The 26177-nt window shown below is 34.8% G+C and overlaps 1 protein-coding gene across 2 annotated transcripts in view; it reads right to left on the bottom strand.

Annotated features, from left to right (window-relative positions):
• LOC144451472 (uncharacterized) overlaps positions 1–26177 on the bottom strand; it is a 38568-nt gene that overhangs the window by 4208 nt on the left and 8183 nt on the right. The window contains exons 1-2 of one of the 2 annotated variants that reach the window (XM_078142318.1): positions 3590–3724; positions 3155–3324 (exon numbers count right to left, since the gene is read on the bottom strand). In XM_078142318.1, coding sequence (XP_077998444.1) covers positions 3155–3229 — 75 coding nt within the window. In that variant the 5' untranslated portion in view covers positions 3230–3324; positions 3590–3724. Of the gene's footprint in view, positions 1–3154; positions 3325–3589; positions 3725–26177 lie in introns of those variants that run through there. The other variant, XM_078142316.1, reaches the window with a different exon arrangement.

The following is a 26177-nucleotide window of genomic DNA, read 5'->3' as shown; positions in this document are numbered from 1 at the left end:
GTTTTAAGCTTATTTTCAAAGTTTTTGTCTGATTTGACTCATCATCTAAACAATGGTGGTATTCATCGAGTGCCCTGGCTACGGTAAATATGATATGTTTTTAGCTTGAATAGTGTGTGTACTCTCTGATCTCCATGATGGTACTCGTTTCCTTGCTGCCTTTCAAGAGTGTTGACTCAGTGAACAGGAAATTGTAGTCACACGTGGCAACCCGATATATCGCACGTTTCCCTCAATCATTAATTAAAATTGACTTCACCTAAACATAGTATTATAAACAACATCTCGAATTCGTTCCATCAGTTATTATCTTAACATTCTTTTTGTCAATATTAATTGTCCTCAATTGCTTGTCTCTATTGATTGTTACAGACCATGAATTGATAATATATTTAGGTTACTTTAGGTTTATGGAGTTTATTGAGTTGAACAGAACGATCATATTTTTTTGAAATTTAGTTTCTAGTTTGCACTGATTTGAAAATAAATGAAAGCGTGACATCATTTTTCCTACCTGTAGTCTTGAACGACTGATGCTACTACAACTTCTGAACCAGCTATCCTAACTGCCATTTTGATTTTTTTTAAATTTCGCTTGTGCATAAAGCTTATCGACAATTGGGACACGCAAATTAAAACAAAATGGCAGTTAAGTTAGGATGGCTGAAGCAATGGTTGCGTCAGTCCTTCAATACTACACGTTGGCCATAATATTTTGGGAGGCAGACTCAAAATACCAAAACGTCTACAGTCTGTAAACACCGGACGATACATGTGGGCAGGATGGTGGTAATTACCCATCATGGTCGTCGAGAATACATGGAGTTTTTGAACGAGATGAGAGAATAATTAGTATGAATCTCCTGTTTTCGTAGCTTGTACATATCCAGGAAACCTACAATATTGTCTTGGGTACGGTGTCGGAAAACGCAGGTAAAATAGACCTCTAAGATGTAAAATTCGCTTAACGTAATAACGTTCTATGACATTGTATTCGCGGTAATACATTTTCATTACGTGAGGATAGACTGGCTCTTAGGTTGTCTAATCTTAACTTCCGTTTTTCATAAAAAGTTATTTTTCGTAACATTTTGGCGAACTTTACACGTTTTAACTACGTTGTCTGCACCTCTTTTCACATTGTTCTAGTTGCATTTATTCACTATATACTGATTGTCCGAGGAACGACGTAATTCATTACGGGAGTAATTATAATATTATCAGAAAAGTAAACAGGTCGATATACATGATGGAATAAAACCAGAAATCTAATTTAAAAAATCTCGAAACCACCCGCTTGACCATTATACGACTAATCAACGCCGTTGGTTACGGTATACCAGTGTCTAAGGTGTATTTCAATATTGGATAAAAATATGACATGACAATACTAGCATTCTGTATGGTAATTTGTCTGTATCTGTTCATCATCAGACATATCAGTGCAACATAATCCTGAATATTTGTATAAGGAAGAATATTCAAATGCAAGGGAACTATAGGCGGAGAAAATACAGTACGTATCAAAGGTAATTTGGGGTGCATATATAAGCTGATCTTTGGGTGTCGAAAGATAAAATTCGGCAATGTTTTGCTGGCAACTAAATTCTACTATACTAGTACACTTGTCAGGCACTTTGATGTAATGACTTATTGCTTAGACTTATTGGTGAAATCACACTGTGATTGTATCAACTTATTGCCCACACTTATTGGTGAAAATAATTCTCTTTTTGAAACATATTTAATTAAGTGTCATCAAAGTCTTAGTCATCTCTACTTGTATCAGGAAGGAAGATTGGAACAGTTAACACTTTAAACCACCTTTTTCATCTCATAATACTGTCAAAACAATTAAATGTTAATGGTATAGATAATTTAAAGTTTCACCTGGCTGTTTTTTAAGTAAAATGTTTTCTTTGATGCCTTCTGTACAGTAGAAGAAAATGCTTTCAGGTACAAAATGTATGATTTTACATCCATTGAATTTGTATTGGAAATTTCTGGGCTTAATTTTAAAGCTGTCATGGACAATTATGGGCAGGATATTTGATACGAACATAGGACGAAACTGTTAGATAAAGTCGGCGTCTACTACATTGGTTCTTCTGTCACTGATATTTAGGTTGTAATGCGAATTATGAATATCAATAAACATATAGAGTGCTATAGATTGGTATTACTATATGATATGAATACTAAAATTTCGGTTTCGTTGTTATGTAGTCAATTTCTCTGTCTCTTTTGAATATGTATGCGTACATAGAAATCCACATTACGCCAGTACAGATGAAAATGGTATTTTCTACGCTTTTCATTTGTAAGCTTAAATGAATACAAAAATAAACGTCGACAAGTTTGGAACGTCAACGGACTGTTTCAAGAAGTTTGGTTTTTCTATATTATTCACTTGACTATAGCTAATATTATGTTAATCAGGAAAGCTAATATTTTATTCATAATTTAGGGCAGACAGACGGATATCGGGTTTAGATTTAGGATATCATTTTCAGACATACTTACGTAATAATCAATCACCTCATAAGTGATATGGCGATATCACTGTAGTTAAAACTAGGGATTTACTTACGCGAAGTCTTTGAACCGCAAACATTTAGAACGAAATGACGAAGAAACAAATGCATTATACTTCAAAATCACTGAACCGAAACTCATCAATTACGATGGATCGATGAATTCAGAAGAACTTGCAATCTAGTTTTGACCTCTCGTCTTTTTCCTGGTGGCTTTTATTTTTACATGAGCGCTCAAACACTATCCGGACTTTTTACATAGATTGATTGTACCACTTTACGTCCAGGCAGACGTGAAAGACACACTGATACTTCATATTTCCTCAAGCGAATATTCCATGTGTTATTAATATAAACCAATATTTTGCATTGACATACATTTCAAGAGCATATGATTTTTATGATTATGGTTATATACAAAACCGTAATTTATTGTAGCAATTGAAGTGACAAAGTCCATAGATATACAGTAATGAACGAATATTTCTATGCAGATATAAATTAATACTAAGGCCACTCACAGACGAACGTTGATAGTAGAAAGATAGATATTAATAACCTATTTGAAGTAACACTGGGTTATTGAAACTGACGTGAAAAATTCATAAAATATAACTTACCGCTCTTTCTTCCTCTGCTGCAACTACGATTACAAAAACACAGGCAATTGACAATAATATAAGTAACGAATTCATGTTTGATCACACAGCGGGCAGCAGCGTGGTAGTGTTGTAAGTCCAATGAAGGTTGTTGTCCGTCAGTTAAACGCCGTCTCTATATAATATAATTCCTGTAGGTGATCAAACAAAAAGACTTATTAGTTGATATGTCGTTATTGCGCCTTAATTAGAAAGATTTTACGTACGGAATTTACATTTCTAAACTTTTTCCCCATCACCATATGCCGCCCCAGTGATGTTCAACTACTTACAGATATATATATATATATATGAATGAGGGGAATCAGGGCGAAAAAACGGAAAAGTGTTTCTAAGTCGTGATACGGCGTCCGTTTCCCATTTGAGTAAATTAAATGGAACTGATCAATCACTTACAGTTCTAGTGAAGAGCCTCTCTCTTTTGACACGGCAAAGAAAGTGTAAGAAAAATGAGAACCAAATAACACTATGCTGAAGTGGAATTAAAAGCTCGACTAATATTGGCTCTACACTCAAGTCGGGGTAGTCCGGTTATGTCCAACCTCTTAATGGGCGGTTGAACTCATTTTATGTGTAAATATAGTGTCGTTCGAACAAGTGGGGGCTTCGTTACGACAGCAAATCGATTACTCGTGTTGGTCGTTCGTTTCATTCGTCATTAAGTTATTGACAGGGGGCGTGGTCGGTTACTAACTGACGTTGGTGAATTTTAATTAACTAAATGATAGAATCGAGGGAATGTTCTAGAAGCAATGTTTGACATTTATCCGGTTACGTATTGGTTAATAAATTATTCATGACGTCAGTGTAATCCCCATCATACCGGCAATTTCAAAGACATCATATTGCAATTTCTTGAAAGGCCATATGTTTCTGCTATGTCACAGTTAGCAGCTGTAACAACTACGTACATTGTACGTTTTACTTGAAATCACATAGAAAACGTGTTTATTTCCTAATATGGGTATAAGAAAGTCATTGGTGGCATGAATTACACGCCTACGAATTAAAATAACATTAATCTCTACTTTGCTTCAAGTTTACTTAAATTCTTCCATTCGATTAACATACATTTTGTTGATGTGGTTTGATTAAGCAGTAGGTGTTAATCACACAAATATTAGATATGCAAATTTTGATGACGCACGTGTCATTTGCATTTGATAATATATGGGTCATTACAATCAGGTGTCTATGTCATCAAATGTTTCCGGAAAGCTGATTGTCCTTACATTGTTAAATGTAAGATTACTTCATTTGATGACATATTGTGTCAGTTTTAATTTCCAATTTGTTAGGTATAATTTGTAAGTGACACGAATCTTTTAATTATGCTTTCATAATTAGTATGGTGTTTATTAAAGTAATATCCTATAGGATGCATAGACGTTTGTAGGCATTAAGTAAATTAAAAATGTGACCATGTCCATTTCAACGAGATCTCGATTCTAGTAAACGAGATCTCGATTCTAGGTTTTTCAGGGCATTCATCCACAGTATATTAAAGTGGCACGAGCTGAGCTTAAACGTTCTGAGGCGTAATATTTCCTACATATTTCAAAGGTAATCACAGTGTTGTACTTATTGAAGCATACTTAACCATCACTTGCAATTAACTGAACTCAAACCTGGTATTACGATATAGCTTATACGTTATCCGATGACGCAATTCATTATACGTACAAAAATGTCACAGAAATCCCTACTAAACAATCAACAGTTCTAACCATGCCAGGAGAGAATTGTATTATTATAGAAGACAATGCATCGACCTTACAATTACATTAGAATAATTCTATCGAGGTTTTATGCAAGTATGTTCCCTTGAGTAAAAAGTTTATAAACTGTCCCGAGGAAGGCAACAGTCACGTTGCCGAAACGTAGACATGAAAAAATGAAGTAACCTCGGTTGAGTATAACAAGAATATTACTCTAAATATTGAAGTTTAAAAATTATAAACCTGTTTAATTACTGAGTTTATAAACCATTGCTACTGTAATGTTGAGAACAACAGAAATAAGTATAGTGTGAAAAAAACTAGAGAGTTGAGGGAAGAGTTTGTCTGGACAAAGGTCAGTATGGTGTATCTTGTATTTATTGTACTTTGGAAAGAAAAAAAGGAACCGTTTCTGATAACATGACTTCAGAAAATAGGATAGTTGATATTTTTATTTTTTAATTACTCCGATGGTCGTTGGTCACAATACTTCCATAACAGTTGACGAGGTGTAATTTGAAGTAAATGAATACAATTATGGGATTCAGAAGTAGACAAACACAGTATGCAGACTGTGCTGTTATAGGCTGAAATGACATCGTTTCTCTCTGGAATGTGATTTTTTTTACAAAAGTAACCAAAGATACCTTGGCAAGAAAATCTACAGGGAAATAGAAGAAAATTGTCACAATTTTACCTTTTTACATGTAAAAAGTGTTTAGGGATAGCGGCTTAAACTAGGGTTGGTCGGGTAATGGGAAACACACTATTGTTTTTATTTGGCCTTAGTATTTCCAGATACCTTTGAACAGTGGAAAGATGGAAAGAAATATACTACACAACGACCACTTTTCCATATGTCAACATTTTCCATATTTCAATGTTACCCAGTTTTAATTGCTAAGCTTCACGGATGTTCCATCAAAGCGTATCCTAAAGTCGTGCAAGGTCAAACTTCCTGTTTCCTATTTTTTTGCCGTTTCTCTGTTTTATACGGTGACGGTTACACGTGTATACAATGTGAAACGTCACTCTTAGACACGTGACTGTAATACTTGGTGAATAACACTCACAATTTCCTGTATTAAGATACATCTCGAGTCAAGTGGTTGAACATGTCAGCACCAACGACATCTTTGGTAAAATATTAACGTCTCTAAAATGCAACCATTACAAAATTACTTGTAGTATATTTTAATCTTTAATTTCAATGTCGTATGTTCTATCAGCGACTGTATTTTTACTTGAACTAAAAATCATGTCTTCATTTTAGTCCAAAAGTCCCGAAAACGAGTCTTACTGTGCAAGCTTACGCTATGTGGTTCGAGCTTACATCGACAAAAAGTTACAACTCTTAATTTCCGAAATTAAAGTTAGACTGCACCTTATCGTGTATATCATCACCTACGTAAATTAAACAAAGTTATTCAAACAATCACCTTATCAGCTGCAGCAATCAACATCTAATCACGTGATTGAAAAGTTTTATTGGCTCCAAAATACCTTATTCTATCATTCAAAAATTAGATACTGTTATCGAGCTCAATTTCATCTAATTAAGGTTGTCTAAGCTTAGCCGTGTGAAGAAATTACCTCGGATACACCAATAAATTGCAGATTAACAACACAGTAATAAATACGTACCCATAGCGCCGTATTATTCCCGTGGTCTTTGTTTTCGCTTATAAAATAACACCTGTGCGAAATTGACTACGGCGTTTTTAATTTGGTATACATATCGTGAATAATAGACGTCATATTAATGCCAAATTTTGCAATCTGCCACTGATTATATTTCATGACGAGATTGGTTATTTGAAAGATGACTTTGTAATCCTAAAATTATCAGTGACAAGTTCAAAGGTATACTTCGTATAAGGGTGAAAATAGACCTGTATTTGCTGTGGTGATTTTCATTTATTTGGGTCAAGATAATTTGTATCCTTTATCCATATTGTTCTACACTACATAATGTGTACTGCTTTGGCTGGTCAACGATTTCTTGAAAGCAACTAAGTCTCATTGAGTGCAGGAAGTAAGAGGAATGTAGAAACATTGTTAATTGGATCGTCTGCAGGTCACCATCCGTCGTTGAATCGGAACTTCTACTATAACTGCAAGTTACACTCGCTTATAATTACAATAGCCAGTAGCCATTATGTTTCATTTTAAGATTTATTAAACCACGGAACATTTAAAACTTCCTGCAATTGAAAGGTGTATTTGGTCTACATAGTGAGTCAGTCGTGGTATCTATTGCCTGGCTCTTTCCCAAATGACTAAAGCTTTTAAACGACCCGCAAGCAATTATTTTTACATCTCAGACTGATATTCGATGTCGATATCAAAGAATATTAATAATGAATAACAGTGTTATCTTTAGCGTTAAAGGTCCAGTTCGGATTAGGCTTAAGAGTTGACTGACGAAGATAAAGAAGATTCTGGCCCCAAACTAAAAAGGTATCCTATCTAATCCCCACCCCTAAGGCTCCATGATAAGATAACACTAATGTTAGAACATGGTATTGAATCATGGGCATTTAAGTGATGAATTAGCAGGTTATACAGAAACTGACAGAGTATTGGTCGACATAATATCGACGGAGAAATATTGTAACAGCAACAATGTGGCTTAAACAGACATGGATCCGTGGAACTAATGATGTGTGACGTAACGAGTGTTCAGTCATTGTGCCAAAAAGTCGATTTGACAAATATAACCTATATACTAGAGAAAAAGTATCAACGGTTTCCATTGCAAATTAACCAAGTTCATTGACATTGACACAATAATAGCATATAACACTCGTTTCAGTCAAAGCGTGTAATTATCTTATTTAGTTGATTTAGGATGGTTATTGATTTTACGCGGTGAAGGGTAATTTGTGAACCGTGAAAATATAATCCGCTATCAAGATACCATGACAGTGAACTAAAAATGACACTTATCATCTTAACTTAACAGGGTTTCACGCTCAAACACATTTCAAATGAATAATATGTAAATTTGACTCATCGAGGAAAAAATACCCAATTCTGAAAATCATAGAGAAATGATTGCGTTTTTATAACATTTCCTCCTTGTTCCTAATCTACTAATTACATTACTAGTATGACAGTACACCGTTTAGGTAACAACGACTTCAGTAACGTTGCTCGGACACTGGGACGCTTCACATAATCTTTTAACGTGGAAATCCCCTTACCGAGGTCTTTTAGTGAACGGATGAAATCTGAGATTTCAATTTACAATTACTCAGTAAACACGCAGGACGTTGAGTAACAATGAAAATACAACACGATTAAAGTTACAATGTTGCTTGGTTGAATATTGTTCATGAGCAGGAAATGAAAAACGTGCGAAATGTTATATTTAAAATATTGATACATACTAGTTATTAAGTTAGGTATCAGATTAACAGGAATTGTCATCCTTTCTGAGAATATTTATATTTTTTATCATTTTTTTATGTTACAGATATAGTCAACAAAGGTAACATCATCATTCATTATTTCATGGCCGTTATAAATAAATGTGCAATATTTGTCGTATTACTTGAATATTGTTGAATTTTCCTCACCAGCAAGAAATGAATATACGCAATTATTTAAATAGTAGAAGTAAATTAACTGCGTTGTAATTTTAGAATTGAGATAAAAGCTATCTACTCTAGTGGCTGATCAAATAGTCGATACACCCACAAAATGAAAACTGACAGTAGCCGACCAGTTTTACGCATGCGCCCGATCGATTCGTCAGATAAGCTGGCATGATTATTATCAGAAGTTGCGTTCTGTGTGGAACCTAATGGCTTCTTAATGGTCAACAATAAAAACTCATTTTCAGTCAGCTTATACCAATATTAGGATTTTTAATGACAAAGACGGGTAGATTTAATCTTGTAATTGAGAATCTTTGTTGGCTATGTTTACGGTAGTAAGCACGTACCATCAGAACATACGCTGAGCTGTCAATGTTGTAATATCACAAGGTCATTACTTCATTAACCTACTGGATTCCCTGTACAGAGAAGACGAAATACAATACTTATATCATTTTTACACCAATAGTTTAATGGATATCCAATCTGTCGATCAAAACCCTCGATAAAAAGGTGTGAAATTGTAAGCCATGTATTTTTGTTTCTCTCGCTCAAAGCATCGTCCATGTACTCTAGGAGTGCTGCCAACACCACCCGTCCCCCACCTTCGCACAGTCTAACAATTAAAATATTAATTACCTCATTTGCATACGATTATCCATACAACAATTTTCTTTTAACACAATGTTATTGGAATTAATATAAATTTTGGCATTTATTCTTTAATCACCGTATTATTTCACATGAGACCCGCTTTTTGGTTTGAGACTCGCATCGGAAATCACCGTCACGAATATTTTACCTGGCTAGTCCAATAAATCTATACAATATAACTCTATTACTGGTTATGCACAAGAAGTTCATAGTGCACTGATCAAGAAAAAACAGAAACTTGATCTGAGACGGAATAAGTTCCGACCCGGGTCACAGTACCTTGGCCCGGGTCAAATCTTGATATTATAATTACAACTCTCACTAGTAGCCTATCATTAATCTCCTCTTCCAAACTGAAATAAAGTAACTAAACAGAGGAATAAACATGAAAAGGCACAAACAATCGGCAGTCCCACAGCAGACATTCCAAATGAGTAGCTTTTGGAAATTATACGACTTTTTAATATTATGCATAAATACAGCACAATTATTAAAATTCCAACTCTATATTCGCCCACTCGCTGTACAGTTCAATTCTACACGTTTACTGGAGAACATCTATAGACTAGCACAGATTATGTTCCTTTCATATGACAGAAACCGTTTTTACTCGTATATATAGTTGTATTCATAACTATCAAATTGTAAGAATGGAGAGGTTTGTGTCAAAATAAACTTTAGGAGGGTCTTTTCTACTCTCTTTAAGCTTATATTTGCATGTAAATTTCAAAGACAAAAATCGAGGGAACTATTCTCCCAGAAAAGTGATATTACACATGGCGAAAAATAAAATTGAAAACCCGTTATTGATAAGAACAAGATTGTGAGTCATTGCATTCAAAGATAGCAGTTAAAGAAGGAAAACGATACCTCTTTACGATACGATGTAAAGACCAGAGAACTTTTATAGTCCTCATTCTGGTTTATCTTGGCATACGTGATCACGACTCTCTGTATTAGTGTTTTAGTAGAGCGTTCTGCTTAAAAATATTCAATATTACATACATACAAACGTGTACGGATTCCAAATCGTTAAGATCTCAGTACTTTTGTTAACGTGATCTTTTATTGAAAACGACTTGTTCTTTTTGTTGTTGGTTTTTGTCTTACGCAGAATGATTCCAGTCAGAGATTAAATGTTGAAGTAGGTATACTGGAAGTCGTTGAACCGTTATCTGCTATCTCTTAGTCTTAATGCAATCCTATTCTTTTCAAATTGTTCGATAGCAACCATTAAGTATGTTGAATTTTGCCATTATTTACTGTTTATAGTGATCGCCAATTGCATTAATAATACAGATGGAAACGATATATACTAGCATCATAGATTCTCTGTAAATATAGTCGAAACATTATATTGCAGTGTATGCTGGGATTTGGGAACACCCAATAATAATGGGGTGGGGTAGGGGTCTGATAAAAACAATTTTCATAGAGTTCTATACCTTGTATCATAATTTTGGTGCCATGTAAACCAACTGAGGAACTCGGGGAGCTTTTATCTGCTTACCACTTTTAACAAAAATATCTATTTACCGCCTTTATTAAAAACACTGGTAGGGAAACCGCGTACAACACCTGGGAATTTGAGTGGATTTTACCTACTTACTACCTTAACAAACAATGTCGGCAATTATTACAAATGTCGGTTGTACAAAGCACAATGATTTTTGATTTTAATCATTTTCATCTTATTCATTCATATATTTGATGATTCATCTATATTTGTGTTAACAAACCCAATTTTGAGATCCAGGATGTTGAAAATATATTGTGAAGTGAAAATTTGCTCCGACGATATCCTGGAAAATATTTCAGAAGTTCGATGAACCAAGTACAAGCTTAAGTGCACATATAAATCTATCGGCTTAGTAAGCTTACACATATAAAGTGTAACATTTGACGTTTGGAAAAATTGGAGATAGAAGAAATATTTGCCGTACAAATGGATTTTTGATGTTAAACGTGTTCCGTTACTCTAAACATAATATCATTAATCTTGGAAAACAGATATCCTGTATGTTTAGTGTCCGAAACTGTAATGACATACTTTGCTACTCTTCTCCAATGTCTGTGAAATGATCTTTCAGTAAATTTATCTTTCTATGTCAGGAGACTAACTTTTGTAATAAACGTGTCTCTGGCTCCATTATGTTTAAATTTCAACACCAACATATACAACATTAACGTTTCTTCCATTTAATATGAGGAAAAAAACACCGGTGCGTTTGCTTGCTCTTGGTAATCAGAAATGTTTCATGCAGAGAGATACAATGTAATTAGTGTAATTTTCCTGTGACCGACCCAAACCAAGGGTGAGTGTTCTACAGACTCAATGGGTAGGCTGTATCACTCAGCCGTGTCTCACTCACAAGACGAGTGCGAATTTGGGGGACTCCTGGAGTAATGACTCGAAAAGTCGGGGACGATTACTCACGTGGAGCGCGCATGGTGCTATGTTTGCCGGGCATGGGTGACTCTGGGATAGCCTGTGGACTGACTGGGAAGGCCTTGGCAGATCCACGTCAACGTGATATAGAGCCTGCAACATAACCCTGTTATGTAGTCCCAAACGCGAATGGATTTCTGTAGCATTTGTGTGTGTTTGTGTGTATTTGTCTGCATAACAGAAAATAGCTGGGAGCAATTCCCAGCACAACAAATTTAAAAAAAAAATTCATGCAGAGAGATACAATGTAATCAGTGTTGGTAACTTATCAAAGCATGAACAAAACAGGATAGAGCTGGCTAGCATAACTCGGTTTATTTTTGAGAATGCTACACATTATACCGATCGAGTATGACTGTTACTGGTACATTACAAGTTGTACAGACATAATAAAGGGATAAAAGCTTCGCATGAACCTATGTCAGGGGCACCCGTTGTTATTTCTATATCACTTTTACTGTTGTGTTTACCTAATTTTGCTTTTGTGCCAAGTCTTTCCTTTGCGCACCTCATTCAAGCAAACGCATCGGTGTATTTTAACGCGTTGGGTTCATGCTGTTGTGTTTTGGTCACAAAAATTCTAAATTCTACATTCGACTTCACAAAGTCAGCTCCTTTCTCTCGAGCATTGGTTGTAGTAATACACGTAGTTTAGTTCCAAACTGGTACAGTATTACGTATGAAAACTTCATTACTTTACGAGTCTAGTCAAGGCAGTTGTTCGAGCACATATTTCTGTGCTTCCCCAACCGTGTTCATATAAACATGATGATGTTGTCGTGTCCCCACATGATTTTAGTGTAAACAGACTGGAGGTGGAGTCCTGGTTGGACATTTGCATATCAGTGCAGTCTGATGACGACGGCCTGTCATTTTGTGATGGATTACTACTGACATGCGCCTTTTGCGCTTTACTCACTACAGGGGAGCACCACAATTTAACACCTTTTGTAACTGCCTTGACTAGACTGGTAAAGTAATGAAGTTTTTAGTACATAATACTGTATCAGTTTGGAACTAGACTACGTTAATGCGCGAGACTTAACAATGCCAATCCTTTTCTCGATCAGACGTAATCATGAATTCATCTAGAGAAGGTGAAGAAAACTGCCAACGGGCTACTCTTTGATCGATACGATTTGGCAGAGTAAAAACCATCCTAGGAGGATTGCTAAAAGTCTAGCATGCCTTAGCACACACACACCCTGTGTAGGTGTTGTGTTCAATGTTTGAATCATCTAACTTTCATTGCTTCAACCGACTGTCTACCTGTGAGTTGATATTTCAGCTTATTGCAATTTCGACGTCTTATTATTCACCAAATTAAGTATTTATTTAACATTTTTGGAGTAAATGGTTAAATATTCTTACATATTTTAACGCGGGTGGGTGGGGGGGGGATTGAAAATGCTAAAGTGTAGGAAAAGGTATCATAGTATTGAACATTGAAACAATTTGTAGTATATCAATCAATCTACTACATTATGTGTAAATAATTCACCCTTGAACTATGGCATTTCATACTTTGCTGTGCATACAATTAGTCGTTTTTAGAAAGATATATACTATTTATAAATATAATACAGCCATAAAGTATTTACTTTTAAGATCGATCAATCTAAAATGTAAAACTTTCCTCCCACATGTTAGAGAATAATTGATTGTGTTAAAATCAACATTACGTAATATTCCATTGATGCTAAGTAAGTGATGTCTAAAGGCTGTCATATGACATGACGTCATAGTGACGTCACGTCACATGGACTTTTACAAACGTAGCTATTTCGATTTTGAAATACTTAGTGAGCAATCAAAAATTTATGCGTATCTCTCTTTCAGAAGTAATTTTAGTTTAGGATTCATTTAGGATGACGAACACAGTGGCTGAGAATATAATGTTTCGAAATTTGTAAATACCACCGTGTCTTTGCAATGTCATCTTTTCACCATGGTTTGATTTTATTTGCATAATACTGATAATAAACATATACTCTTAAATACTATCATTTTCATAAAGTTCCAGTCAGACGTTTTGACATTAAAATCGTTTTCTTACCAAAACAAAATAATTAAAATTTGTAATATAACAGAAAAAGCACAAAGGAAAATATTTAATTTGCTTTGTTTTCAGAATTTAAACAATAGCTTTAACAATTTGGAGTACATCGCAACACGCAGACAACTTTCATATGTATATATGCAAGCGCAATCGTGTCCAATACACTAGGAACTTATAGACACCACCCATGTGTCTACAATGGCGTGTTTGATCATTGACATTTCATGACTACAACGTTTTCCCTCATTAATATATTACAGGAAATACATCCCTTATAATAACATGTTCTTAAGTGTTCTTGAAATCGACATCTGCGACGTACTTTATGACCAGGTGCTTCGTGTCTGTGTTCAATCTTGACGAAATACTACGTCAGTGAAATTATTTCCTTTTAAACTCATGGTTGTGAAGTACGTACTCCAGCAAACCCTCGTCGCTGTAGATGGCTATTTTGAACTTGATAAGTACACGTACCAAGTAAAACTTAGAAGGAAATGTAAAGAGACAGTCATGTAAAGAGAGATTATCAATCTAAGCCGTCTTTATACAACGTGAATGAGTGCTTTAGTCTTATAATTACTTGAAATAATTAAATTTCTATAACTAGCAACTCCTTTTAAGAAAGGTCTCGTCATTGATTACATTTGTGGATGGATTCAGTCTGAAGGTGCCTTAAGGAGAGATTTACGTGTAACTACAAATCTGTGAAGAGGCAATGTCTAAAGTGCTATTACAACTTTGCAAATGATCCTACATCAGAAATTATTGCACAAACACTTCCATCTTTGAGTGAAACCGTTCAGAATTGCCATTTTTCATAGATAAGTTTGTGCAGATATGATTTTATAATTCCCCAATATTTGTCTTCAATCAGCCGAAAAATACTCTTGACATAAGGGGTTTGTCACAAAATACTTACCTTGGACTCGTATCGAAAAGGCCCCTTAGGTCACTCATATTTTTCTGGGTTGAACGAACATAAATATTGGAGATAACTATACAACTCTATATGATATTTGACTATATTTAATAGTTATGATTCAGTAACGATAGGTTTGATTGGCGTATCACGGACTCGTCTTAGGGTTTCTCAATTAGACATTGCCCTGCTGGACATTGAAACCATCTTGATTTCTTCAAGGATATCATCATTTCTTGTTTATTGGAGTGTTTAATTGATATTGCAAATCTTGTTAACTAGCAAAGCCTAGTTAAATGGCATTTGGCAATCAATTCAGAGACTAGTATATCCTCAACAAAATTAACCAAAGTTAGATGAGATATCATTTGCAATATGAATGATGTCGAATTTGATTTATGATAACAAGTGATGACATTCGTAATAATATTGACTAATTTTCGGTGTTAAATCCAGAATGTTGTCGAAGCTTTGAAAACTCGTGGATTTGAGTCAGTGTGTCATAATACACGTACATGATATGAAAGAATGTTTCAGGTGGACAAAATACTCCTTTATCCAATGTTTATTAACGTAAGTCCAGCATAGTATTCTGCTGTATTGTCAACGCCTTTCTACAATACACCGTAATCGTAAGACGAATACAATCGACACAATTTTAAGCTATTCACCTCTATAGTGCGCAGTGTACCGCTCTAAGTACACCGCGCATAATGCACAGAGCCTCACTCCGAAGTTGAACTATCATTCCACGTTCATTGCGAGTAACACAAAATCTAAAAACACAATCTTTACAGAGCTGATTAAAGCCTGACTATAAATGTGTATATTGACAACACGTTAAATAATCTCATATTATGACATAGAATTATCTGACCAAGGCTCGTCGGAAAAAGTGAGACGAGAACAAATGTGGCTAAGGATACATTTTCGCCGGTCTCCACCTCTTTTAAATTACTATTGAAAATATTGCACAATTCTACTCCCCTCCAAAAAAATGAATGAATAAATGACATCATAAAAAACAACGTATGACAGGTTAATATTGTAAAACGTAATTCAATTTAAAAGAACAAAATTTGTAATGGAATTATTATTTTTGTACAGCAATCACATAGATAGTAGCACTGTCTTTAAACAACAACAACAACAACAACAACAACAACAACAACAACAACAACCAACATATTTGTATTGTGTGATATTGATACATATTCTCACAACAGGAGAGGATATCTCGAAGGTCCTAGTGTAGGATATTGAATGCCCTCAGACAACGTCGAGCCTAAATGAAATTTTTTCGTTATAGTCATAAATGGCCGTAAACGAGGATAAACCTCATTGTTGACTTCGGTATTAATGGATTATACACGCCGATAAGAAACGAAGCAACACGATTGGTTATGTCTAGGTGTACCGCCGAGATTCGAGTTGTGCGTTGTGTTGAGTGATATGATAGTTGATGTTTTTAGATTACCAGAGCTCTACAGGCAATAGTGTATGTAAATGACTGAGTTGTGATTTTAGTCTACTTGACATAGTATTGAAAAATGTAATTCATCCATTATATTGCAAACTAGGATCATTCACCCTTGTGAAATGGCGACGTACTGTTACTGCCAAGTCATATAAAAGAAAACGTATCGTATGAAATAATGTATATTAAGTGAGCTTACAGCTGCATGCCAGCTGGTGTCAGACGAGATGATTTACTTCTAACTTACAGCCATTATAAGCTACAAAAGTGTTATAACTGCATTTCTTTTTTCGTTTCTAGGGTTGTGCCAAGAAGAAGAAATTACAGGTATTTGACTTAATTTTCTCCTCTTAAAATGTTATATTTGGACTTCGTAAATCATAGTATATCTTATATATTAAGTTTGAGTATGTATGTATGTATGTATGTATGTATGTATGTATGTATGTATGTATGTATGTATGTATGTATGTATGTATGTATGTATGTATGTATGTGCACGCGTTAACGTGATACAGTTAAAGTGTCAAATTCGTCTAATGCGCGTGTAGTCTTGGACGAACAGCTGTTCCCATGTCGGTAATCCAACAACTGTAGTGTGTCAATAGGTCAGCAGTGTTCATCTAAAAATGAAAGATTTGACGAGACAACTCCAATATTTGACGTGAATACATTCCGAGTGATGGCGTACATGTATTTCAATATTCGAAGATGTTCTCTTCCGGCAATGATTTCCACCTTTAGTGAGGACAACCCTTTAATAACCGAAGCTCTCATTATTTTACATTTAATAATTGATAAAGTAGATTTTATATTCAAACTAATGAAAACTGCAATAGTTTATTAGATGCTACGATTGTTTTTAAAGTCACGCCTGGTAACTGTCATGATTCTTGAACGTGAGCACAGGCTATGTGGAAAACAAAATTAAAGTGAAATATGTTCCGCATTACAAATATCTGGCCAAGATCAAAATGAATTTTGTTACTTTCACTCGACTAGCCTTCGGAAAGAGATTGCACAATATCAGTAGTATTTTGACTTAATGCATATTATATATGGAAGCTAGAGGCTGAGAGCTTACAAAGTCGGGTTTTTCTTCTCGCAAAGCATAATCTGTACGCCTTATCCATCATTTGATTCTCAAGTAGCGAATTGTAAATATTTTAGCGAATAGAAACCAAGCTTTGGAAAGGGTTGCCGCAATAGCCTGAAGGTAGATTTCAAACCAAGGAGAAGATCTGACATTAATGAAGCCTTAGCCTGCGAGTTTGAGACCGACTGCCCCCTAACGATATTATTGTCGTCAGTTTTGTTTCTGATGTCACGAAGCGATTGTTTGTCTCAAACACATTTTGATCGCGTATTCCCTTGTAGTGTTTGAAGTCATAATGTACAAGTCTGGTTGATGATTAGGAAGGATTCCAATTTAGTTGGGACTTTTTCTTGTATCTCGAAAAAATGCGTGGATATGATGAACACGCTTTAATATTAATTACAGATGAACTTCAGCACTATTTTTTAATATCAACTTCACAAGCTATACGATTTGACTTTGAAAGATCAAACTTGACCTCGAAATAGTCAAAGTTGTATATTTTAATAATCTATTATAATAGTAGCCGAACATCACAAGATGTTGCTATGGCAACGTTATCTTTTCAGTCCCTCAATACATGTCTTTATCACAGGATTCTTAAATCTCGGTGAATGGAGCCATTCCAAACATTATACATTATATTGTACGAAGAAGTCGAAGGTTTATCGACAACCTTCTACTTTCAAACAGTGATACGATATACACATTTTGAAATATGAACATTTATTCAATCAGACCTGCAGTGAAATGATAACATTTAAAATGGAATTTGTAAAAATATCAGAAGATGGTCAGAAAATACGAAAGATTTCACGCTCACCATATTGTAACAGTTCAGTGACAGTGAGAAGGACATTATGTCCTTAGTATAGAAGTAAAACATTACCAATGAACCATTGAAAACTAACTTATTTTCTACACCAGCCTATTGATGGCGAGGTGCTTTAATTAGCAACAACCCAAATGAGAAAGTGATCAGTGTAGGCAAAAATGATTATAATTTCATCGGATAATGTTATTCTCACTTAAGTGTGCGTTTTAACTGACATTTTATTCCCTTTGTATACTTCTTCCAACGTGTACAAAATAGTTTTACCTGCATGTGAAGTAATTATAGCTTCAAATGATTTATCCTGGATAAGTCGTTTCAAATGAATAGAGAAAGGCGGGGTTTGATGTACCATCTAGCAGAACTTGGACATGAATGTGGCTATGTCAGGTAGGTGGGCAGGATCTAGGGACACTTGAAACCACAGCTAAACAATTCTGTTGAAAACTCTTTAAGTTTTTATCCAAGTAGGTTTTCTACTTCTACGTAAATTGGTGACGAAGTTCAGCGGATTAAGTGTCTAATTGAAATATCTAATAGCATTATGTACGTAAGTGTTTCATGAATACACATGACCCTTTTATTTGTTACACCATTGGTGTACTGTGTAAGGCTATTCGAAAAGGCAGCTTTTCAAACATGAGCATAACTCAACATCCGTCGTAAAGTAATTAAGTGTGTCATCATGTGATGCTTTAGAATAAAGCAAACTGGTTTACTAAACGTTTTGACGTAGAGAATACGTAAAGAAGTACTACTCAATTGACCCGAGCAATGATGGTAGCGCGCATGCGTGGATACACAGTTGATTTCTGAAATCTTTTAAATGAATTCAACAAGGTGTTTTATTAAGTAATAATACATTATACAGACAAAATACAATTATTTTGACATGGATGTTGAAAAGAAAATTTTAACGTTCAAAGGTTTATAGTAGTCGTTTATCAAGTTACCGTACTTTTCGAAGTAAGACACTACGCTGACCAGCAACTTATCCATTCCTAAGATAATATCATTAAAGTGTTTTCTACACGGTAAGAGAACAGACCCAACCCAACCCACGCACCCCACCAACCAACCACCAAAAGGTATTCTTCTTTCGCTGTCAACTAGTGCACATTTTGGTAAGAGTGATGTTCATGATACACGTCTTTATGTGTCAACTATTGCTGCCCATAGGACAAATTGATTCATACACCTCTGGAGTCCGCTGTGTCATTGTTCTGCGTGAAACACTTTGTCTAACACAAAACATTCCCTCCCCTCTCCAAATTTGACTCTGTCTGTGTAGTACATCTTACGGACATGAATTGAAATTTAGAAAAATCGTACATTTCACCTTCTATATATTTTGGTTATTCTTTGAAATTTTTGAAACGTAAAAACATGTATAAGTGTTTAATAATAAGTTAACAGTTTCCGCTTCTGTAGTGCGTAGTTTCTTAAGGATGTGGAAACGATAAGTAAGAATATGAAGCCTAACTATAAAGATAGCATTCTTGTATCTTCAATCGCTGTGGTTACTCTCATGACGTTTCTATGTATTTTTGTAAAGGTATAGTGACGATGTACAGTAACTCAAGGATTAATATCTGACATTTTTCGCCAAAGAATTTGCATATACAGTCACGTTTCTGCAATTTCAGTTTCGAGAGAGAAAAAGAAGGCGGGCGACCATCATTTGAAAGATATCTTGTTACTCACATCCCATGAATGTTCAAACTGCAAGCCCCTTCAGTGACTGTATAAACTTGATAACTTAATAAGATATGTATAAGATAATAAGATAAACAGTTTGTACAACATTGTAAAGTAGATAAGACCAATGCAGTGCAGAGATAAAGTATGTATGTATGTATGTATGTATGTATGTATGTATGTATGTATGTATGTATGTATGTATGTATGTATGTATGTATGTCTGTCTGTCTGTCTGTCTGTCTGTCTGTCTGTCTGTCTGTCTGTCTGTCTGTCTGTGTCAATCTAACTGTTTCTGCCATTCTGCCCATCCTCCATATATATTAGCTTCCACAAGCTTACCTTTTACACCATTGCCTGAACTGTGTCACATCATAATGTGTTGTGAGACTGATTTGCCATCAGGTATTTGTGAACATTTTGTTTCAGCTTACAATGAACACATTTCGTGTTGGCAATGTACCCCGGAGGTATCCCTTATGGGTTGTACTTTTCATTACAGAGGTAACGTGTTTTGACATGTAAAGTATCCCCTTCATTTTAACAAATTAAATTTGAAAATCAGCAACGAAATTCTTCATTTTTTCATTTCTCACAAGCCCCTGTAGAAATGATTGAGTAAAATAGAATTGGCATTCTTCAAAAAACCCCAAATATACCTTGAAAATATACGGAATTTTTACAACTCCAATATGCCATCACTAACAATATGTCCTTTTTGAAAACAGGTAAAGAAAATTTACTCTTCGAAATAAAAATTATGTTGTAAATATAGAGTGTCAGTGATGGTATAACAGCAAATAAAGTTAAATATTCACAATATCCTATCTACATCGCAGCTTTCGCTCACTTGATTGTCAAACGCATTTATAGTATTTGCTTTTCTTGTTAAGCCGTTATGTAATACATATTTAATTATTTACCGCTGTCAATCTGCGGAACAAACTTTAATGATTACAAAATGATGTGACCTGTTTGATGATAATCAAAGTCATTAATGAATGCATCAGGTAGAGATTAGTTAGGTAACAAAATTTGTGAAATCAGAAGCAACATATTAACAAATTCAAATGAGAAAAAAATTAAAGGGGAACAACCTGAGTTTATACGGTTATTGTTGTCATGTTTGGTGAATATTCAAAAAGTACTTGCAATATTGTGCTTACTGGGGCATAATTAACCATCACTTGCCATTGATTGAATTCAAACTTGGTACTAAGATATAATTTATAAACGATATGATGACGTAATTTATTGTACGTTATGTATAATAAAATATCGTTGAAATGCGACTAATCTATCAATGTCAGAAGACAATTGTAATGTTATGAATCGACATTAACAGTATACTACCATAGTGTAACCAAGGTTTTACATAAGTATGTTCGCTTGAGTAAAACGCTTAGAAATCCAGATTATGTCACTCTAAGCATAAAATCTGTAAAAAGAACACTACAAAGTTTCCGAAAGAAAAGAAATATTTCCAAATTATTACTTTACGATTGGTTGTTAGGCCTAAAAAATGTTTGGTTCCAGTTACCCAATCTCACTATACTAGTTTATCACGCCGACCCTAAACCTTTTAACTCTTCGAGAAAAAAAAATAAAATCGCTAAAATTGTGATGTCTTGCAAGAAATAGTGGATGCGGAAACTGACAACTACTTAAAAGACAATATAAAATTATTCTTCCAATTTCTAATGGCTGTACATCTGGTGGGAAGAAACCAATAACACTGAGACCATTTGGAAAACAACAAATTCTTAAAAACATAAAAACCTGGACTAGACACTCACATATGAAAAAAAAAATATAAAAGAAATGAAATAAAAAATCTGCCTACCCCACCTATTCTAAAATTGAGCGTAATCGTAACCACACAATTGTTTTGTTAGGCCTTAGCGTCGCGGCTGAAGATAAAATATCCTAGTGGATAAAGTACTTCGAAAGATCTGAGAGAAAAAAAGTGTTTAGTCCTAGAATGAATGCACGAATGCATATAGAAGACTTTGAAGAATTCGATTTAAAGAAGTTGAGGAAAGAGATTAAAAAGAAAGAGGAGAAATAAGGTATAAACATACCTCAGTATGTAACCCACCTATTGCTGAACCTGCAAATCTTGTTAAATAGTTTTGTAATTGTGCAAATACGTTGCTAGTTTCCCGGTGAGCAAATTCCTTAATCTTACTGCGACAGCGATAGGATTTTGTTCGATTCAATGGGTTTGTTTGTTGTCAGATGGACACTTATCTCAGTATATACCAATATGTCACGCTTCGTTGACAACAATACTGTAATTGTGTATAAACACACGACTCGTGCTCCAAAGATACTAATAGCACAGTTATGTTATCGGGCAACACATCACACCTCCATCGACTTCCTTACTAATGTACAACTCATTACGTACAATAGTGATTTTAAATCATAAAGCAGACCTAATAATTAATTCTGATCTATTAATAAAAATACATTTTCCTGGGGGCAGCTTAGGGAATTACATTGCTGCAATCCAAATATGTCAGATGGATTTGTCACTTTCGAGTATTTCATGGAAAGTGGCCATAGGAGGGCTATAACGCTTGTTTTCCAGTATCCCCTTGTGTATATTTCACCCCTAAGCCTTTTTTCGTATGTAAATATGTTAGTTCCAATGTGCAAGGAGCGCAGCTGGATTACCACAAACAGCACACATCACATCAATGACATTAATGACATTTTTTCTTTGGATCTCTTTCTCGGATATTAGAAAAGTAAAACGAATCCCGATAACCGCCAATACTAAAAAGTACCCGGATTGTGATGGTGACAGTTTCACACTATCGATATATGATTACTTGATTAATTTGATATATCATCAATAGTTGATTGATTGATGTATAGGTTGATTAGTGATTTTGATTGATTGGTTAGTTGATGAATTATTAATTCAGTGATTGTTGTATCGACAGGTTTATTGAATGTGTTGGAATATAGTTGATTGCTTGGTTGATCATCGACTGGTATGTGGATAAATTGAACAATGGATCGATATTGACTTGTTAAAGACATACTTATGAGGTTACTAGTCTAAGAATGTACAGAGTGTGTGTTTTAATAAATACTGGAGTCAATTTAATCATTACGTAATTGTCTACAGTATGCTCAGTGTGTCTTATTTTACAGCGTGTAACCTTGCACAAATGATACCATTAAAACCAGTAAACCTGATAACTCAACAAAACTCTGGCTACTAATATTGCAACATTTCACCCTGCTAGTACATTTTATCACATCTGTAGGACTGTGGGAACTAGTTAGCAACAACAGTGATGTGTATCATAAATTTTGTTTTCAGGTACATTCTAAAATGACGAATAGTGGTGAAGACATTTTAAATATGATTAGAATTGTGACAACAGTTGACTATCCGCATTGTCCTTTCAATTTTCCCTTCTCACTGAACTGTTACTAATTCGCGTAAAATTCCCTTTAAATCTTCAATGTACAGATTACATGTTCATCGGCTTTAAAGATACACGAAAATACGATGCAACGGTAGAGTAAGGCACTGGCTAAATTAAATGTCTGGTCGCAAGGCGTCGCTGATATAATGTGGGTGTAATCTTAACACCATGAACAACGCATATCTTAAAATCTAATAATTGTAACATTTATCAAGTAATATAAATATATATCAGGCGAATTGAGTGATGGATCATTTCCCAAGTTGTAACGGTGAAGTGAAAAGACAAACTGATCAGAAAAGGAGATGAATAGAAGAGAGAGAGAGAGAGAGAGAGAGAGAGAGAGAGAGAGAGAGAGAGAGAGAGAGAGAGAGAGAGAGAGAGACAGACAGACAGACAGACAGACAGACAGACAGACAGAGAGACAGAGAGAGAGAAGGGGGGCAGATCGACAAACAGAAAGACAAACAGACAAACAGACAGACAAGCAGACAGGAGAGAGAGACAGGCGGTGACAAAGAAATCAATATATTCAACACAAATAACATATGCTACTTCAATAAAACAATTTATGTTACTGTAGCAATACTACTAAATTTGTAGCGGTAGAAATAAATGGATAGTCTCAGTTTCACAGTCAATATTTTCTATACATGAACTCATTATCGGCATTGATGTAATTACACACGTTATAATCCACAATACATTATCTTTATTTGACACAATAGAAAGTGTTCCACTAATTCAAATCTTATTAACAGGGCTGTAAATGCAAACAAGATTTATATTAATACTGGTTATTAATTCATTCAGGACTACTCAATTGACAATCACTATGTACTGACTGACAACCAGAGGAGAATCCAAACACAGCAATTACTATCTGGATTTTTTAACGGAAATGACAGAAAAAAATCAACAGTTACAAATCTGTGATATGAATTAGGTATAATTAGTAGTCTTAAAGGGTTGATTTAATATCAATTCTCCTCACAGCCCATCTAATAACATTTCCTCACCAGTGTTCTCGCTGTTACATTCAATTTGCTAGATTTTATACTTGGAAACAGAAGTAATAGCGACCGGCAAAACTGCTCAACCTACAACTGAATAACGATTTCCCAATATATATAAATATATTACTTTCATCCTATTGTTAATCAGTGAAACGGAAAAGTCATTTAAAAAGTAACATCATGTAAATCCTCTAAAGCTTAACGATTTTGATAAGTCGTTGAATAGAATGTTCTTGATGGCAGCAAAATATTAAAAGTAAAATCCCTTTTGGTTTGTCTTTGATTGCCATTATGAAATGTAGGTATTATCAAAACATAGGCTCCTACTTTGTCTAGGGTATAGAATTTAAATATCCAGAGGCATAATATTATCAATGATGAAAAAATACAGAATTTAAAATAAACTATATTCCATCCACCACCTTTCATCGAGAGAGTGCGTTAACATGTACCTTGTAGCAGGAACATGACAATAGCGATTTTCTTAAAAAGTTTTTTTTTTTAAATGGTATTTGTAGTGACGATATTATCGACATATTCTCAGTAAAATGGGGATTTGATTGACAGCGTTTAACGAGAGCACTGTTTCTTTAATTAGACGTTATGACGATGTTGCTTGCAATTTACGTACACTTTGTAGCTTCAGTAACTTCAAGTATGCAAACCTTGGCTAGACATGCCATTTTTGTTGTTCTTCGAGCTCGGCAACGTACAGTAAAATACAATTAACCTTCTGAGATATAGATTATGGTATTTATTATTTAAGCACACTTGGGTGGTATATTAGCTTGACTAGTTTTCTTTGACATCGTTATCAACCGATGGTTCCAACTCAGTGAACAAACTGATCAATAGTTTTCATGTGTATCTTGTACAGTGCTCACTACTCTGTGTTCGTTATCAAACATGACTGCTTTCAACTGTTAGAAGTGTGCACATGTCCAGCCAGCGAGTAAAACTATCCTACATTTGTGTGTATCAAATCCTCAGGATCAAATCACAATCTGATCGTAAACAGTGGGTGATCGCTCATTGATATTCATTTTAACTAGAAGGCCCCCGTATAACACTGACTGTGTTGATTTAATTAACTTGTAACAACTATAGGAGATATATAACGAACAATCACATGGGCAGGTAATTCACTGACATGTAACCCCACACTACGAGTATAAAGATTCACATTGGAGGGCCTCATATTGAGCCTCAAGTTCAGTCTCATATTCGAAAAATCAAGCTACCACCAGGAAAAAAGGCAGTCAAACAAGAAATAATAATGTCCAGGCTACAGGAAATGTTCCCCCTTCACGCACACTGATTCTGAAACTGAGACCAAGTTTATACTCGTCACATAGTATTAAAATCACCTGCGTTCCATTAATTACTATTAATGCATCATTTAGATTAATTATAGGAAATGCATAAAATATAATGGCAGAATACCGGCTTAAGAACACGTGACTTGTAATTACCGGTCGTATTTCACTCATTGAAGAATATTCCATCAAAATTCGAAGACAAAATATACACCGGATTCCTCGGCTATATTTTGTCTTGTCCAGTAATAATATATGCTAATGTTGGATTATTTTGTTTCATTTTTGTAGCGTTTCTAAAATTATAACTGCATTAATGTGCAGTGGGGTGGAAGCGTTCCATTCCACTTTGTTTTGTTTTGAGTACGAGGCTATTCCATGGATTGTCATGTCTTTTTAACACTTGCACCCGAATGTCAGAACGAGGCTGCGCTAACGCTTCGCATTTTTTGTACAGACTGATGCGGCCATATTTGGATAAAGTTATTCGTTTCGATGATTACAATTGAGACGGTAGAAAATCGCCAATTTTTGAATTAGTGTAGAGTTTGTTTAATTTTCGTACAATTTCTAATCAGGATATCTCAGAATTACTATGTCGAAATGTAAGAAGGCTGTCTTCTTTTCAAATAGTTCAGGTGTAATTGGTCTTAATCAGTAAACCACTCCCTTCCGTTGACGTGACACCAAAATAAAAAATGA

Source organism: Glandiceps talaboti, chromosome 21 (assembly GCF_964340395.1).
Source record: "Glandiceps talaboti chromosome 21, keGlaTala1.1, whole genome shotgun sequence".
Taxonomy (NCBI): Eukaryota; Metazoa; Hemichordata; class Enteropneusta; family Spengelidae; genus Glandiceps; species Glandiceps talaboti.
Note: the sequence above shows the minus strand (reverse complement) of the source record. Positions and strands in the feature narration are given on the sequence as shown.